Source organism: Belonocnema kinseyi, chromosome 10 (assembly GCF_010883055.1).
Source record: "Belonocnema kinseyi isolate 2016_QV_RU_SX_M_011 chromosome 10, B_treatae_v1, whole genome shotgun sequence".
Lineage (NCBI taxonomy): Eukaryota > Metazoa > Arthropoda > Insecta > Hymenoptera > Cynipidae > Belonocnema > Belonocnema kinseyi.
Window position 1 is genome coordinate 104,966,705 of NC_046666.1, and position 17,346 is coordinate 104,984,050.

Below are 17,346 nucleotides of genomic sequence, written 5' to 3' on the forward strand. Positions count from 1 at the left end.
ACCATTTCTTAAAAATATATGTCCTTTCTTTATTTTTAAATTTTTTATTGCAAATTGAAATTTCGATTGCTTCAAAACAATTGTATATAAATGATATAAATGAAATATATACATATATAAATGATATGTCATAATTTTCACTAAAAATAAAGAAAGGACGTATATTTGTAAGAAATGGTTATGAACCTTATAAAGTTTGTTTTTTCTATCGAATTCTTTAAGTTAGCAAATTTATTAGGTTGATTTTGACGCAATAATATTTTATTGAAAAATGGTCTGCATACCTAATTGTACCAAAAATACGGGACGTGGTATTTAATAGTTTGAAGAATGAATATAAATCAGGAGCTCCATTATAATTTCAGAAGCTGTTTATAAAAAAATTACTTAGTGAATTTCGAAAATATTTCAATATGAAACTTATCTTATTCGGGTTGCTTCCAAAGTAAAACTTTATTCTACAAATAAAATATTTTTTAAATGTCCTTACTAAAAATACTTGTTAAATCAGAGAAAAATTACAAAGTTACAATCTCTGTGTACCAAAGTCTTTATTAATAATATATAATTTCTTACAGACTTCCAGCTGGATTCGTTCAACTCAGAAATTTGACAGTATTAGGTTTAAATGATATGTCATTATCTAATTTACCAACTGATTTTGGAAGGTAAAGAAATTTTTCCATATTTTCTAGTTTCTACGAAGAATAGCGTAAATGAACACTTGAATATAATTTACTGAAGGTTTTTGATGCGATGAATTTGAATCCGAGCTCCAAATTTCTCAATTGGGTATGGTTTTCGATACATACTAACCTAAAAGTCCCAAAATCGAGATTTTTCGACATTTGAGTTTATGTTACACGGAAAGGTGAATTTGTTTTATGGATCTGGTAATGTGGGTCTTAAAGTCTTAAGCTTTCTCCTTAAAGTGCACTTAGATTTGTTTGAATATCTTGTATCGACTCTGAGAAACCCAAACATTTACATACAATATTCAAAAATCGAAAAGTAAGTCTCACTACTTAATTTCAACACACGATTATTTAAAGACGAAAAAATATATTCGGTCAAATCGAAGAGTGTTTGAAAAAGAAAATTTAGTACTTTAAGACCCCATTAATAGATCCATTGAAGAAATTTACCTTTCCATGTAGAAAAGGCCCACAAATATGTCGAGAAATCAAGATTTTGGCACTTTAATGTTAGATTATCTCGAAAAACAGAGTCAATTAAGAAATTTAAACTTCGGATTCGAATTCACCGCATTAAAAAACTTCGGGAAAATATATTCTAGTTTCGGGCTGTGTAATTTTGCATGTGTATCCTAATGGCCTTTTTACATTTGATATATGGACGGAGATACCCGAAAACATATCCAAAAGTGATTTTCAGATTGGAATAATTATAGTAAACGGTGGTTCGGTCATCGATACAAGTTAAACTAACTATATAGAATAGAATTTATTTCCCACATGTACTGCCCTTATATTAAATGGCAGTCTTGTTGCCTGCACTCATCTATCCAAAGTTTAAATACCAAATTTATACATCTCTGATAACTAACATTAAGGTTGATATTTACTGATTCTTTGTTTCCTATCACACATTACACGTAAACTTCATGTCTTACCCTTGTACATTTTCATATTTGCTCCATGTCCTCAGTCTTACTCTGGCAAAGCCTACAATTTAGATTTCTGAATCCCTTATTACTTGATTTCCTAAAATGTGCACCCCTAATTGTACCCCACTGTTCTTTTTCCAGGTATCCTTAATCGTTGATTTCCCCAAATTCCTCTCTACCTCTCTACGTTTTCTCTACGTACATATAGAAACAATTGTACGTTCAATAAAAAATTATAAATATGTACCAAATATTGCATGTGTTACCGGATGTACGAGGTGTGTTCCAAAAGTAAGGTGACTTCAATTTTCGCGGGCTACGTACATTCAAGTTTTAAATTTTTTGTTTTGTTTGTTGGTACACTCGTCACGATCATATGTTCACAGTTTTGACTATATAGTTCGTGTTGTTTTTCTGGCAGAGGCGTAAAAGGTTAGAAGGGTTTGGTGTGCTCGACGATTTTCTTCTTTCGAAAAAAATGGAGCAAAGAGTTTGCACTAAATTTTGTGTGAAAAATGGAATCCAGTGCTCTAAAACTCTTGAAATGTTGACAGTTGCATACGGTGAGTCTACACTGAGTAAAAAAAATGTATATAAGTGGTACCAAGATGTTCCAAGAAGGCCGAGAGGATGTCGAAGACGAACCTCGACCTGGACGTCCCAGCACGTCAATAACAGATGAAGACGTTCATGCAGTGGAAGAAATGGTGTTGAAAAATCGCCGAATTACCATCAGAGAAGTTGCTGAAGATGTTGGCATATCGGTTGACTCATGCGCCGTTTGCGAAAGGCGATACGCAAAAAACGTCCGGAACTTTGGAAAAACAATTCGTGGCTTTTGCACCACGATAATGCACCTACTCATTCATCGTTGCTTGTGAAAGATTTTCTGACCAAAAACAGCATCACAGTCATACCTCAGCCTCCATATTCACCGGATTTGGCCGCCAGGGACTTTTTTCTTTTCCCAAAACTGAAGAGACCCATGAAAGTGTATTATATCTGAGGGGGATTACTTTGAAGGGGACAACATAAATATTGAGGAATAAATCAATATTTTTTAAGAAAACCATAATTTCACCTTATTTTTTGAACACACCTCGTACATGAACAACCATGGCAACTTCGTACAAGCCCGGACACACGTTTTTTTCTTTCTTCCCAAAATCCCAGCAGATTTTCCTTGTTACTGAGGCGAGGAAGAGCAGTGATTTCCCTAAATTGTTGTGTTAGATCCCTGATTTTGAAGTGGCTGACATGGTGAACTCTGTTGACTTGCATGTTGTTGACGTGGTGAGTAAGGGCGTTTGGAGTGAGTTAGGGAGTGAACAAATTATGTTTAACCCGGAGCAGAGGTAGGGGTTTGTGAAATAGGGAAAGTGAGGTTAGGTTCACATGCATTCAGCCGAAAAAGTGGACAGAAGTTTTAGGCTTTTGAGCAGGTCAAGGGTGGTTCATGAATGGTAGGCGGCAAAAGAGTGCAGAGAAATTTTTCGTTTGCAGTAGGTGCTGTGTGGAGAAGTCCTCGTTACCGAAAGAAGAGCTAGGAGAGACAGAGCTGAAGGGTAATCCCCTTCAGCGGGGGAGATTCTATGAAACTGGATAGAGGATAGAGGCTAGGCGGTAGCGAATGGTTTGTTAGCAGGGGACGAAGAGGGAGATTACATGTATGTGAGTAAGTTCGGGTATCGATGATAGACTATGTGGTGATGAATATGCAAGGTTGGGAGGAGACACATAAATTCCCAGTGAAAGGTAGGGTAGAATCAGAACATCAGCCATTTATTTTGTGGGTAAAAGGGAAGGGTGGTGAATGGTAGGGTGGGAAGAATGGTCGTTAGGGGAAAGGGTGACCTGGACATGGGAGTCGATAGAGAAATATCAGTAGCAGTTGGGAAAGGTAAGCTTTAAAGGGGAGTCAGTGGAAGGGATATGGGAGGATCTGAAAGAGAAAATGAAAGGGCGTGTACAAAAGAAAGTATTTAGAAAAAAGAAGAAAGGAATGGTGAAGCCGTGGCGAAACAGGAAATGTAAAATGATCAAGAGAAAGGTAAAAAGTAAGTACAGGAAGTGGAAGGAAGGAACTGCGAAAAAGGAGGAGTGCGTAGAAATAAGGAAGGAATTTAGGGTGATGTGTAAGACGAAAGAGCAGGAAAAGAACAAATATCTGAAAGGGAAGTTCAAAAGTGTTAAAGACAGAAGGGGACGTGTGAAAGATAATTAATAGGTTCAGGAAATGTAGGGTGGGGATAAGTGGGAAGGTAGGGGGTGGAATGGAGGCGATTAAAAAAAAAATCATTTTAGGGCTCAAATTTACGAGGAGAATTACGAGGATATAGAGAAGCAAATAAGGAAGTTGTAAAGGTTTAAGGCAGCAGGACTAGATGGGGTAGGGAACGAAATGTGGCTGTTGCAAATACAAAAGATAAGGGAGAGGCTAAAGGGGGTAGTGAAAAACTACGGAGAGGGGAGGAATACCCAAGAGGGAAAATTATAGAGGGATTACGTTAATGAATACGGCGTGCAAAGTATGCACGGTAGTGTTGGCGTAAGGCTGCGGAACGATGTTAAGGGTAAAGGAATATTGCCGGAGACGCAGGCATACGTTTGGGAGGGAAGGAGCACTATCGGCAATATTTACGTCTTGCAGCATGTGGCGGATAGAGAATTAGCCAAGAAAAGTTCGCAAGTGTACGCGTTCTTTGTGGAACTAAAAGACACGTTCTATTCGGTGGATGGGCGAGTTTGTGTGAGGCGATGGGAGAGAGAGTAGTGGAGAGATACCTGATAGAGAGGGTAAGGGAGGTATATGAGGAGACGAAAAATAGCGTGAGAGGAGGGGAGGGAATTTCAGAGTGTTTCTGGATGGATAGGGGGCTGAGGCAAGGGTGTCCGCTTAACCTAACGCGTTTTAAGAATTTAATGGCCTTATCTCTTAAGGAGGCTATTAAGGAGAGATAAGGTGTTTTGCGGAAGTTAGTTTTTAAAAATTAGTTGTATGAATGCTCGATAAAAAATGGAAATGTAAGCAAGTCAACTTTAGGCCATCATTTTGAAATTAAACGTTTATCTGGTTAACTCTTGTCTTCTCCTTGATTCAGAGAATCTTTTCAATTGCTGAGCATTTTTCGTCTGGATGATTTTTTATCAACGCGTTTTTATTAACTTCGGCTTCTTCTACTTCTACAGCAACTTCGACTTGTTAGCGTAGATCAGACAATCGTTTCCATACTTTCCTAATTCGCTCTTGAGCTCTCTCTATTCCCGTTTCGGAGAGAATTACATTGTGTCTGGGATCAAGATAAAATAATGTTACAATTCCACTTTTCACTATGAGTAAATTTTTTCGTAATTTCATGAACGCTACATGTTTTAAACTTTTGGCATGCAAATTCTTACTTGCCCCTTTAGTATCGTCCTGGCATTGCAAACAGGTACCGAAAAAATCATCACGAAGAAGTTGTTCTTGGAATATCTTCGCTGAAATTCTGTCTGGAGTCAGTGCTTTACGCAGGTCTTCTAATTTTTGCCGTTCTTCTTCTGGCAAATGAAACGTCCTATCAGAATCTTCCATGTCTGCAGAATTCGTTCAAGGCAAGCAGTGACTCAATCGTGTCTAACATCGAATGCCGACGGGTCTCCAGATCAAGAACAAACATTAATTTACAAGTAGTTTGAGATGCGACGAAAAAATACGTGTTCGTAACTTTTGAAATAGTTTTTTAGCTGCAGAAAGACTTTTTAATGGTTTCATTTCTTTAATGGCATCGTCGATTGCCAGCTGTAATGTATACGGAGCACAACGTGCTCCTGCTACCTACCTCCTGCTACCTACAGATGGTCCATTGATGAATCAATCAAATTGGATCCTTTATGATCTAACAACTCTTCATCTTGAAAATGATCAGCTTCATCACTTATAAGTTTATGAATTTTTACCATAGCTGCTGCATTCTCTGATGTAAATGTGTAGGTTTTCCTTGTAGACATATTGTGTTTCGCTAGTATTTTCAAGATGTGATGTAAAGATTTGGAAACACCAAATCAAACCATTCCAATTTTGGAGTCAATACGTGTAATTTTTTGATATGTCATAATTAAAAATAGTTTATACGTTATTTAAAGTTTAAAAAGAAGTAAGACTCCAAACAATTATTGAAGATGAGTAAAAAGAGAAAGCCTCATAAAATTAAAGAGGCTTTTTTCAGCTTAAAAACTACATTATTAACGATTATGTAACCGTTCTAAGTGTTTGGAAACAACGACGAACATATGACATATGAATTGACAGCACTAATTTGTTTTTATTTTGCCATGGCCGTAAGACAGAAGAAATATTTTTTCTACAATTTATTATTTTCAAGATGTCAGATTTTAGAGTTTCTGAAGTGTGGCTGATGAACAACTCCTGCATTCCTACATTGCGGATTTGAACTCGCTTATCTTTACTAAATTGGATATTCACTCCCAGAACAGGACCCCCGTGTCTTGATCCACCATGTATTTTAACTCAGGGTGGCCACATGTCAGGGAAATGTCAGGGAAAAAAATGTGTCAGGGAATAAGGTAGCTGTCAGGGAAAAAGAGAAATTGATATATTTTAATAATATTTTGGAAGCACTTCTTAATATCATTATAAATGTTTTTTCAATTTTTAAGAATTTACATTCTTTAAAAATAGAACACATTTAATAATTCAAATTTCCCGCACGGCGCAACTTTGAAAATGCCTGAGATGCAAGAATCGAGTTGTGGAACTAACTTCATGGAGTTTAGTAACAGAGAACAAGAATATTCTGGCAGATTCTCGGAAATGTCTAATTCCATGCAATCTTGCCGGTCTTGTCGGAGCCGGTGTTTCCCGTCAAAACAAGTGAAGTGAATTGAATTGGTTGGCACGTGAGCCGTGTTATAATTTATATTTGGGACGAATTGTGCTTCATTAGATTTAAGGTAAGTAGAAAGTTGAAAGATTTCTTTTCTTATTATTTCGTATTATTTTCTTATCCGGCGTTTTGTGCTACTTAGTACTATTCATGTCAATGAAGAAAGAAATACACGATAAGGTTAGGAACTCCTTACCTGACCCGTTTATAAAAAAAGCTACCCTAATTAACATTAAAATAATATGACGTTATTTTACAATAAAATATGCAAATACATTCATATTTAGTACGTGGCTTTAAAAAAATTTCAATTTTTTTTCCTCTCTGCAGGGGTAGTCTTAGAATTGAACGTCCAACATTGTGTCCAAAATTTATCAAGTTTTGAGTCAGATGAGATAAGAAAAAATATTCTTTTGTATTTTATATTTAAAAAAAAAATGTCTTAGATATTTGTTTCCTATTTCGATTATAGTCAAGAAAATTTACTATTTAGTTGAAAATTGTCCCTTTTAGTTAAAATCAAGTGATGTTGATTTGCCTTCAATGCCATTAAAAGATTGAGAATTCAATGAAAAGAAACAAACGAATGCAATAAATGTATGCACAATATTATTTTTTATCGCCAATTGAAATGTCAAAAACATAAAAAAAATTTAATTGGGTCCTATTAGACAATTTTTTAGTTTTAATAATTTTTTAGAATTTAATAATGTTTACAATTAAAAAATTTAACGCATTTATCTCGGAACTACGTTTTTTCGATCGGCCCGCTGGGTTTACAAAATTCTACTGAACAGATTTGGTTGGAATTAATATATGTTATTCTAAACAACAGTGATTCTCGCAGGTAGTAGAATTGGAATTTTTCAATAAAAATTTCCAATTAAGTTTTTCGATTTTCCGCAAAAAAACACCATTTTTTAAAATTTTGGTTGGAAGTCCACCATTTTGTTATTTTTCAATAAAAATGTTTAAATCTACTACCTGCCAGAATGACAAACCTACTGAGCAATCTCCAATTTGATTTTTTTTTCTAACTATTACAAGGGCCGGAAACACGCGGGCCAGCCACCTGCTTTTTTGGACCTCCCCTTTGACAGCACTTTAGCAGTTAACTAAATTAAGGGACTAGTAAATAAATAAAGACCCTTTTTCAACAGTTATTTTTTGGTTGTAGACTTTATTACATAAATGTGGGTTTCTCAGCATATTATAGTACATATTTTTAAATGTAAAAAAAATTTTCAATCTTTTTCAATCACTTTTCAATCACTTTGGCTTATCCGAAACACAAAATCCAAAAAGATTCTTAAAAAGCACATGCGTGGGTATCGGATGAACCTCAATTATTAAAAAAATATGTTTAAAAAAGTTGTCGGCCGGTATCGTGGCCGCCAGCTTAAAAAACACTGTTTCGAGAAAAACGCGTTCAAAATTTAACCCTTCGAAGCACAGCGTATCATATATGATACACAGAATAAATGTAGATATGGGCAGTTTATGGGGACTAGAACAGTGAAACTCGGTAATCTTGGGTTTTCGGGGACGCTGAAAACGAACCCGACGTCAAAATTGCAAAATTCAAAATGGCGGATGCAATATGGCGGACGAAATATATGAAAATTGATCCGATATGCTACATGTTTGCTACTCGGGGGTTTTCAGGGTCGCTAAAAACGAATCGAACCTCAGAATTGAAAAATTCAAAATGGCGGATTCAATATGGCAGACGAAATATATGAAAGTTGATCCGATTTGCTTGATGTTTGCTACTCGGGGGTTTTTAGGGTCGCTGAAAACGGATCCAAATGACTAAAAAACCCGCACTAATACTACCGGATAAGTATTAAAGAATTGTTCAATTCGTTTTTCAGGACACGTTTTTTCGATCTCGCGGCGCCAGATCGAGTTCACGGAGCCCGACCTTACATTAGAAGTTGGTTCATGCACATGTTGTGTGATAACAACGTGTGTATATTTCAAGGTTATGTGTGTTACAATTCTCTCGAGCGTTACTTCCAAACTACACAATGTTTTGGCCATTTAAAATCTTTCGAAAATTCAATCCTTCTAATTCTTTTAAATCTCTCAAAATTTCTTAAATTCCTTAAAATCCTTTAAATCATTTTGAAACGCTTGAATTACCTTGAAATTGTTTACGATCACGCGAAATCTGTTAGAATCCTTTGAAGATTTCAAAATAATTTACAAATTCCACATTATAAATTTAGCATTAATAATTGAAGCTTCATACATTTGTTGCTGTTAATTATGCATTCTACTTTTCAGAGATTTCATTTAGACAAACGTATTTCCAGGAGGCTTGGCGCCATGAAACGATTTTTAAATATTATCACGAAGCACGAAACGGACCGAACCAGTGCAGTATGCGTGCTTTACAAAAACAAGCTCATAAATTTGAGCAACATGGGGAGGAGAGCACTAATAAGCCATGTAACAAGAAAAGAGCATAAGAAGAAGATCTCTGATGGAAATTCATCCTTCGGCGTCGATCTGTTCACATCTGTCAAGCCAGGACCCTCAGCTTCAAATGAACCCGATCCCGTTACTGTAGCCGAAAAATCGATCACAACCAACGATGTTTGTGGAGATGCAGCTGAAGTACCATCTGCTCGTCGCGCTCCTTCCATGGAGCTCCTCCATGGCTTGCAACAATATCTGACTCGAGATGATGTATCGAAAACAGATATGGTGGTCCTTCTTTTCAGTGCAGCATCACATAAGTTTGAGGAGTGCCGGAATTGCTCATAAAATGTTTAACAAAATGTTCCCTGACAGTGTCATTGTTTCACGCATGGAATTGGGTAAAACTAAAATTTCGTAGAATATTGTATGTGGTTTGGTACTATATTTTCATGAATTGGTAGTGAAAGACGTTAATGACACTGATTGTTTTGTTGTTTCTTTCGATAAGAGTCAAAATAAGTTTTCACAGCAGCAACAAACAGACATTTGTTTGAGATATTGGGACAAATTAAATGACTAAGTTACTAATAGATACTTCACCTCTGCAATCTTCGGGCACACCACTGCGAATGATTTGCTGAAAGCTTCCCTTGAATCGCTTGAGTCTCTAATTTTACGAAAGATACTTCAGGTCTCTATGGATGGACCAAAAGTTAATTTGGAAATGATCAAGGATTTTGAAACATACTTAAAAAACACAAGAGATCCAGATAATTCTATTTTTATGTTAATGGGAACCTGTGGTTTGCATGTAGGAAACAATGCATTCAAAACAGGGTTTAATGATAAAACTACAGAATGGCATGTTATATCTTTTCTGAGAGCTTTGTATAATCTATTTAAGCATGTCCCGGCTCGTAAAAGTGATCTTATTGGATACTCTGGATCTAATCTATTGCCTCTTATATTCTGTTCTGTTCGTTGGTTAAACAATTCCCCTGTTGCTAAAAGAGCAAAAGAGTTGCTTCCAAACTTAAGCAAGTTTAAAACAGGCATTGAAACTGATAATAGTTATGCAGGAATAAAGAGTTATAGTTTTGGTGTTGTAAAAGAAGTTTTAGAAGATAAACTAATGTCCTGTAAATTGGCGTTTTTTTATCTTTATTGCTGAAGAAATTGAACCGTTTCTGAATAGATTTAAAAGCGACGCCCCTATGGTTCCATTCTTGTATACGGAACTGAACTCTATATTAGTGACTTTTTTAAAGCATTATTGGAAAGAAAGAAATAATGACCAAAGAGACCTCTGTGTTCAAAATAGATTTAAAGGACGATAAGAATCTTATTCATGCTAAGGAATTTCCTTTGAGCTTTTCAGTCAAAGCTGAACTACGTAAAGTGACAGTGACTGATAAAGAAATTCTTCAATTTAAGACAGACTGCGTGGAAATTGTGAAACAAATTTGTCTTAAATTAATTTAAAAATCCCCTTCAAAGTACAAATTGTGCAAAGTCACAGCATTCTGTGATCTATCTTTGTTCGCTGATAAGAAAAATACATGTGTATTTCGTTTAGAAAAGGCTTTGGAAATCTTTCAGGAGAAGTAATGGCTGTCAGGAAGTCAATGTGATTTAGTTTTAAAGGAATACAAGAATTTATGTTCTTAACCTGATGTGATATTATCCTGTAAGGTCTATGATAAGGAGAATGAGCGGTTGAACCACTTTTAGAGAACTCTAATTGCAGCACACAAGGGGTCAAATGTACTCTGGGACTTTTTGAAGAAAGTTTTTATACTAAGTCAAGGCAACGCATCTGTGGAGCGAGGATTTTCTATATATAAAGAAATCATTATCGAAAATCAAAGAAATGAGTCTCTTGTTTCCCAGAGACAAGTTTATGATGGACTTCAAGTTTTGGGTGGTTTACTCAAAATGAAAGAGATACCCAAATCAATGATCCTGAAGGTCCGCAATTCAAGAACTCTATATGAAGAGTCTTCGAAAAAAAAGCGGAGAGGATTTTAAAAGGAAATTCTCTTCTTCGTTTTTCATTTGTAGTTATTTATTTATTGATAGTTTGGAGATATGGCCTGGACTTAATTAACCTATAATAATATGTAAATCGCATTTTTATTACTATTTTCACTTTTTGGCGGGGCACATTATTGAAACCTTAATCGGTTTTATAGTAATTTCATCCTGTCAGGGAAAATTGTCCAAATGTCAGGGAAATTGCAAAATTCAATCTTGTGGCCACCCTGTAACTGAAATCAGCTTGCCTGCCAGGTCATCTGCAATATTGAGTTGACTCTGGATCGTTCTTTCTTTCAATAAATTCTTCATGTTCTGAGGATTGTTTGCTTTTTTTCAAGATTCTTTATTGACAAATTCTAGTATTGGATTGATAATTCTGCGAAACCCGGCCTCGTTTATAGCGAAAAGTGGTCGGGCACCTAGGGTTACCATTTATAGACATCTTTGTTGTAGAATTTCGAAGTTCATTCTAATTTGCATAACTTTTGGCTTTTTAGATTCTGCATTCTTCTTCAGACTTTCCTCAGCTTTGCGTACCCCTGGTACTGATAGCAGGTTTTTCGCGATTAGCCATTATATTTTGATAGATAATAATTTCTGCAGGTTTTACGTCAATTCCAACCGAGAACTTCATTACTACGACCATACAGCACCCAATCGCTAACCCATTATAACATTCTCCGCGTTCTAACACGTTATAAAATTTTGAGGATTGAACCCCAACAACCATACCTTCATCAATCCTACTCAATAATAAGGTCCGTACCCGTCCTTAATCATCCAAATTACTTAACAGAGACTGGAAGCACACCCTCCACAAACTCAGTATTAATTTATCCGAAAAGTCAGCCAACAGAAAAATTAATTATATGCGACACGACACGACACAGCTCTATTTACAAGCCGCCATATTGAAAATGTATGGATTATTTAAGTAAAGGACATGTATCCAAACTATCAATAAATAAATAATTACAAAAAAAGAATTGAATTCTATTTTTAAAGAATGTATTATACATGGAAAAATATTTATATTGATAATAGGAAGTGCTTTCAAAATAATATTAAAATATTATCACTTTCTATTTTCCCTGACACCTACTTTATTTCCCTAACATTTCCCTGACATGTGGCCTCCCTGTATATTCAATAGGCAGAAATGCAGAAAAAAATGCAGAAAAAATAAGGCAAAGAATTAGGGGAAAGAAATGAAAAAATGGTTCGAGGAATGCGAAGAAAATAAGGAATGGGAAGGCAGATGGGTAAAGTTTAGGGGATGCATTTGGAAGGCACCAAAAGCTGTAGGATTACTAACAAAATAGGGGGAAAAGGGTTATAAAGGTTCGGAAAACGGTAAATGAAACTGGTATGATAAAGTATGTGACAGGGGACTATGGTTTTGGATTGTCTTAAAAAATAATTCGAGAACAAAAAATGATAAAGGGAAAGACAAATTAAAAGAGGGAAAAAGTAAACTGGAATTTGTTCCGAAAAAAGGCAAAGGAGGAAAATTGAAAGAAGATTGAGGAAAGTAGATGAAAGGGAAGGTTCTGGAAAGTCATAGGAAACTTCAGGCCGAGAAGGAAGATGAAGCGGGGAAGGAAAATGTGAAAAAAAGTCGGCTAAACCACTTTGTAAACCTACTAGAGGTAGAAAAATGAAGATCAACTAACTTTGTCTTGAATAGGTTTGATATACAGTCAGAGGATGAAGAAAGAAGAGATAACGGAAGTAGAAAATGTTAGGATCCGTGAAAAAAGGAGAGATGAAGCAGCATCAGAAGGGCCAATGAGCAATATGAGGAAAGTCTATTGAGTTTAATCGCGGAATTCCTAAAGTATGGGCTCTAGAATTTAATAATAGTACATTGCGTGACAGACGAAGCCGTAAAGTCATGAATTATGTGAAAGCGGGTCAAACTATATTTGTGTAAAATTACTCGCATATCTCGTTAATTTTATCGTTAAAAACATCGACTCACGGTAGAGGGAAGTTCCTGTAGGGCGCCGACGGACTTCCCTCTATATCTTTGTCAACCACGGTCTATCTAAAGCATTACGAAAATACGAAGACACGCACAAATCGAGTTCTTTTATTAACTCCAATGTCAAACCATGCTTATTGAACCCTCATTTGTAACTTATCCAATGCACCGTCAGACACCGCTTATAACGCGTACTTTTTCGCTCGTCTGTAGCAGCATGAAAACACGATTTTTATGATTGCGTTCACAAAAATGATAAACGGATTATGGAGAACAACGACCTAATTCAACCGTTAGATATAAATAGTTGTTGTGGATACCAAAATACATATAATTTAAATTGCGTATAGAGGTTGAGAAAGAGAAAAGATGGTTCGCTTGTCTTTTGCTGTCGTGCTCGTGCAAATTTACCGGCGAATTCGACGAAAAGTGACGACATACATGTTGTTGACTTTGCGTCTCTAAAGGAAATGCTTGATAAGAGATTGGACCGATTAGAATAGAAAATAGACAGTCGAGGGCAGGCGATGTATAAAGTCTTTGAGGAAATGAAACATCGGATTAATAATATACAAAAAGACTACAAGGTGATTGATGGGAAGATAAAAAATATGAAATATGTTTTTAGATACTAATAAATTTGGCTTAATTTTATTGACAGAAACTTGATTGACCCCAAGGGTTTATTTCGCAAAATTATTCGAAATAAATAAATATACTTGTTAAGGAGATGGTAGAATTGGGAGAAGTGCTGAGGAAACTCTTATTGGATAATCATTGTCCTAGTATAAATATTGTTGATACAAAAATATCTAAAAACGTCTATTCTTTAATAATAGCTGTTCTATGTATACCTCCAACGTTAAAGTTTGACGAATTTTTATTATTTACAGAACAAATGTCTTTGTTAGGATCATTATATCATGGAAAATTTATTATTGCTGTAAGTTTCAATATAAGAAATTACAATGATTCTCGTGAAAGTTTTCTCTCAGACATTAGGACGGATAAACTAAGCAAATTTGCTGAACCTAGTTTATTAACCCAATACAACCAAATCTTGCAAAATAACAATAAATGCTTAGACTTAGTTTTTGAGAATACTATGTGTAAAGTAAAAACCACTTCAGATACTATGGTGAACGAGTATGAGCACCATGCCTCTTTACTAATAGATTGCAACAGCGTGACAAAAGATGCACTTTGTAAGTTAAAGATAGATTGTCAAAACAGATTTGATTTTCAAAAAAGAGGACTATCTGTGTTTATACTTAAACTCAACTGAGATTAATTGGAATGAGTCGTATAAGATTAATGATTCAAAAATGATATAAGGGCTCTGAATGAAATTTGCAAAATCTTTTAAAAATGCTCAAAGATGATCATAAGAATTATATAGCAGATGCTGAAAACTCTTTGCAGGATAATCCTGGGAAGTTTTGGAACGTAGCCTTAAAGCTAAAAAATGAATCTAAGATTCCTGGAATCATGATATATGGGGGCTGTAAATTGTGCGAATAGGACGAGATTGTTGAGGCATCTGCAGAATACTTTAAGAGCGTATATGTGGAAGATGAAGGTATGACAAATGAGATATGGTGTGATCCCTTGGCAGGGAAGGATATTTTTGGGAACAATGTACAAATTCTTCATTCGAAAGTAGAAAATGCAATATAGAGATTGCCAAATAAGCATAGAGCTGGTATTGATAGGATACCTAGCTTTATTGCTGAGGACTGCTATCCAGTGTTAGTTGAACCACTCACATATATTTAAAATATTGCTCTCAATAATGGAATTTATCCAGCATAATGGAAATAAACCAAAGTATGTCTAGATTTAAGGGGGGTGCTAGATCTCACCTAAAAAATATCGTCCTATTTCAATTGTAAACAACTTCTTTAAAAATATTCGAGATGTGTAAAGCTGATACTATTATTTCATATCTAGAACCATCATTAAATCCTGCGCAGCATGGTTTCGTACTGAAAAAATCTACAGTTACAAATTTGAGTAAATTCACAGAGTATTCCTCGGAAGCGCTAAAAAGTGGTGAGCGAAATGATGACTATTTTGATTTCTCAAAGGATTTTGATAAAGTGAACCACATACTATTATTAATAAAATTACGTGACATTAATCTACCATTTAATCTTGTTCCACTAATTAAGAATTTTCTGAGAAAGAGGAATCACTATGTTCAGTTGGCAGGCTATGTTCAGTTATTTATTCTGGAACTGTGAATCCAATAATCTTTAATTACGAAATCAATAACGTCTAATTAAGTTGAGTAGAATCCACGTGCAATCTAGGAATACATTTTAACTCACAATTAATATTTAAGGATCATATTGAAATAATGAGCAAAAGAGCCAGCAGAATGCTTAGATATTTGTTCAGGACGTGTAAGAGTTTTAAGGAAAGGGAAACGTTAATATTTGTATCACATGCTGAGACTCTTGAAAAGATACAAAAGAGATTTTTGAGTTATTTTGTATTTAAGGAGGAGGGTATTTATTCTAAAAGGGGTAACTCATACCAAACACTTTATACAGGTTTTAATATAATGCTGTTGGAAGATAGTTGATAGATATATTAAGGCTAAAAGAAATCTTGTAATTGGTGTAAAAACTGCTGGGATTTCAATAAATATGAATATGATCATGCATGTAAAGCGCATTTTTTTGCCTTGTTTCACTATTTTTCTTCGCACAATATTAAAAACTTATTCGCTTCTTAATACTTTCCTGTCAGTGAAATTCGTCTAAATGCCAGGTAAAAGTTAGGGAAATGTCAGGGTCATTAGAAGATTCAATATTGTGGTCACCCTGATATAGTTATTTTTAATTCTAAAGAGAAACTGATCGCAAGATGGTCTGATTTCGTTCTGACTAACTTGAATTTCATTGAGTGGGCACGCTTTATTCTTTTCTAACAAAAATAACGTAGTCTAGAACGGACTCCCGCGTCCGCAGATGTGTGTACACTTTCCCTCTTATGTCTCCCTATAATCTTCCGTCTAATTTTCAAAGCCCTTGCTTTTGACAAAATTCTATAGATAAATTCTTATAGAGGACTAAACTTTGCGTGAAATAAAAAAAAATGTTGAAGCTTACATAGTTCACGAGTTATGACAATAAAATTTTGACCCTTTCCATTCAGAAAGGTTCTGTATGTACCAGGAAACGCACATCTATTTACTTTGTCGAAATTACTTCCCGAATACCTGTTGTGGAAAGTAGATAAAAAAATTACCTCGTTTTACATTGTTTATTTATTATTCATAGAAAATGTTATTAAAGGGATTAGTTTTATAACATTGTATAATTTTATGTTAAGAACGCCGAAAATTGATGAACTAATCATCGCAGTGGAAACAATTATTGTTAATTGTTGATAATAAAAGAATATTTAAAAAAATTAATTACGTAATAGTGCAAGTGACGAAGAAACTAATTAAATAATTGATTCACTGATACATTACAATGTATCAAAAGAAAGTCAACATCTAAGAAACTTGACAGTTCTTTTGTAAAATGAACTATTTTCTATACCACCCTTTTTTATAGTGGTTTTCCCAATAGGGGAATGTTGTCTGACGACCGTGAGATGGGAGGTAACAAGGCGCGATGAAATCAACGACAGGATGGCGAAACCCTTGTGTGTCTTATAGGACACGAAGCGATCCAAGGATGACAGCTTTCTGATACGATCTCACAAGTGCCTTGGCATATCGAATATTTTGGGTACAGTCGTTGCAGCTCCCTTTTAAGGTCTTGATACCTCTCCTCCTTATCCCTCTCCTTAGCAGTTCGTTTCTGGAAGTCTTGGAGAACGATGTCAGGCCACGAGTATGCAACGGGGACAGTTGTCCAAAAATTGTAGTTCCTGAAAATTTGACACTTCTCGTTTTGGACAATTGCCAAAAATCTTTCCTTTCTTCAGATGAATTTTGGCACATTTTTCGAATCCAAAGTCCATACCAATCACCTTATGTTCGTAATGATTAGTGTTGCTACAGAGGTATCCAGAGGAATTTCGTAGTGCGAGAGATAGAGACAGAAGTACAGTACAAAAAAGCAGAGGACTCATGGTGTCGCCCTAAAAGACGCCCCTATGGAAGGTGACGTTGTTCGTTGTCACTCCATATTTTATAGATGAGATCGTAAATTTAGTTTTCCAAGGGGGCATCAATCTCTATGCATCTCACTATATGTGGATGAACATTCAAGATTTTCAATAGACTGATGATTTATATATATACGAGGGTGGTTCAAATATGATCGAGACAAACGCTGTAGATGGCGCGCATATATGTTTTGAAGGTCGTGGCTTGAGTATGTGATAGCTGGGTCGATCGCCCACTACAAATTGACCCGCCCTAA

General features: G+C 35.4%; 1 protein-coding gene across 10 annotated transcripts in view; it reads left to right on the forward strand.

Moving 5' to 3' along the window:
• LOC117181592 (protein lap4) overlaps window positions 1–17,346 on the forward strand; it is a 485,727-nt gene that overhangs the window by 152,406 nt on the left and 315,975 nt on the right. For all 10 annotated transcript variants that reach the window (XM_033374437.1, XM_033374439.1, XM_033374438.1 and 7 more), the window contains exon 4: window positions 579–668. In XM_033374437.1, the coding sequence (XP_033230328.1) occupies window positions 579–668 (90 nt within the window). The remainder of the gene's footprint in view (window positions 1–578; window positions 669–17,346) is intronic.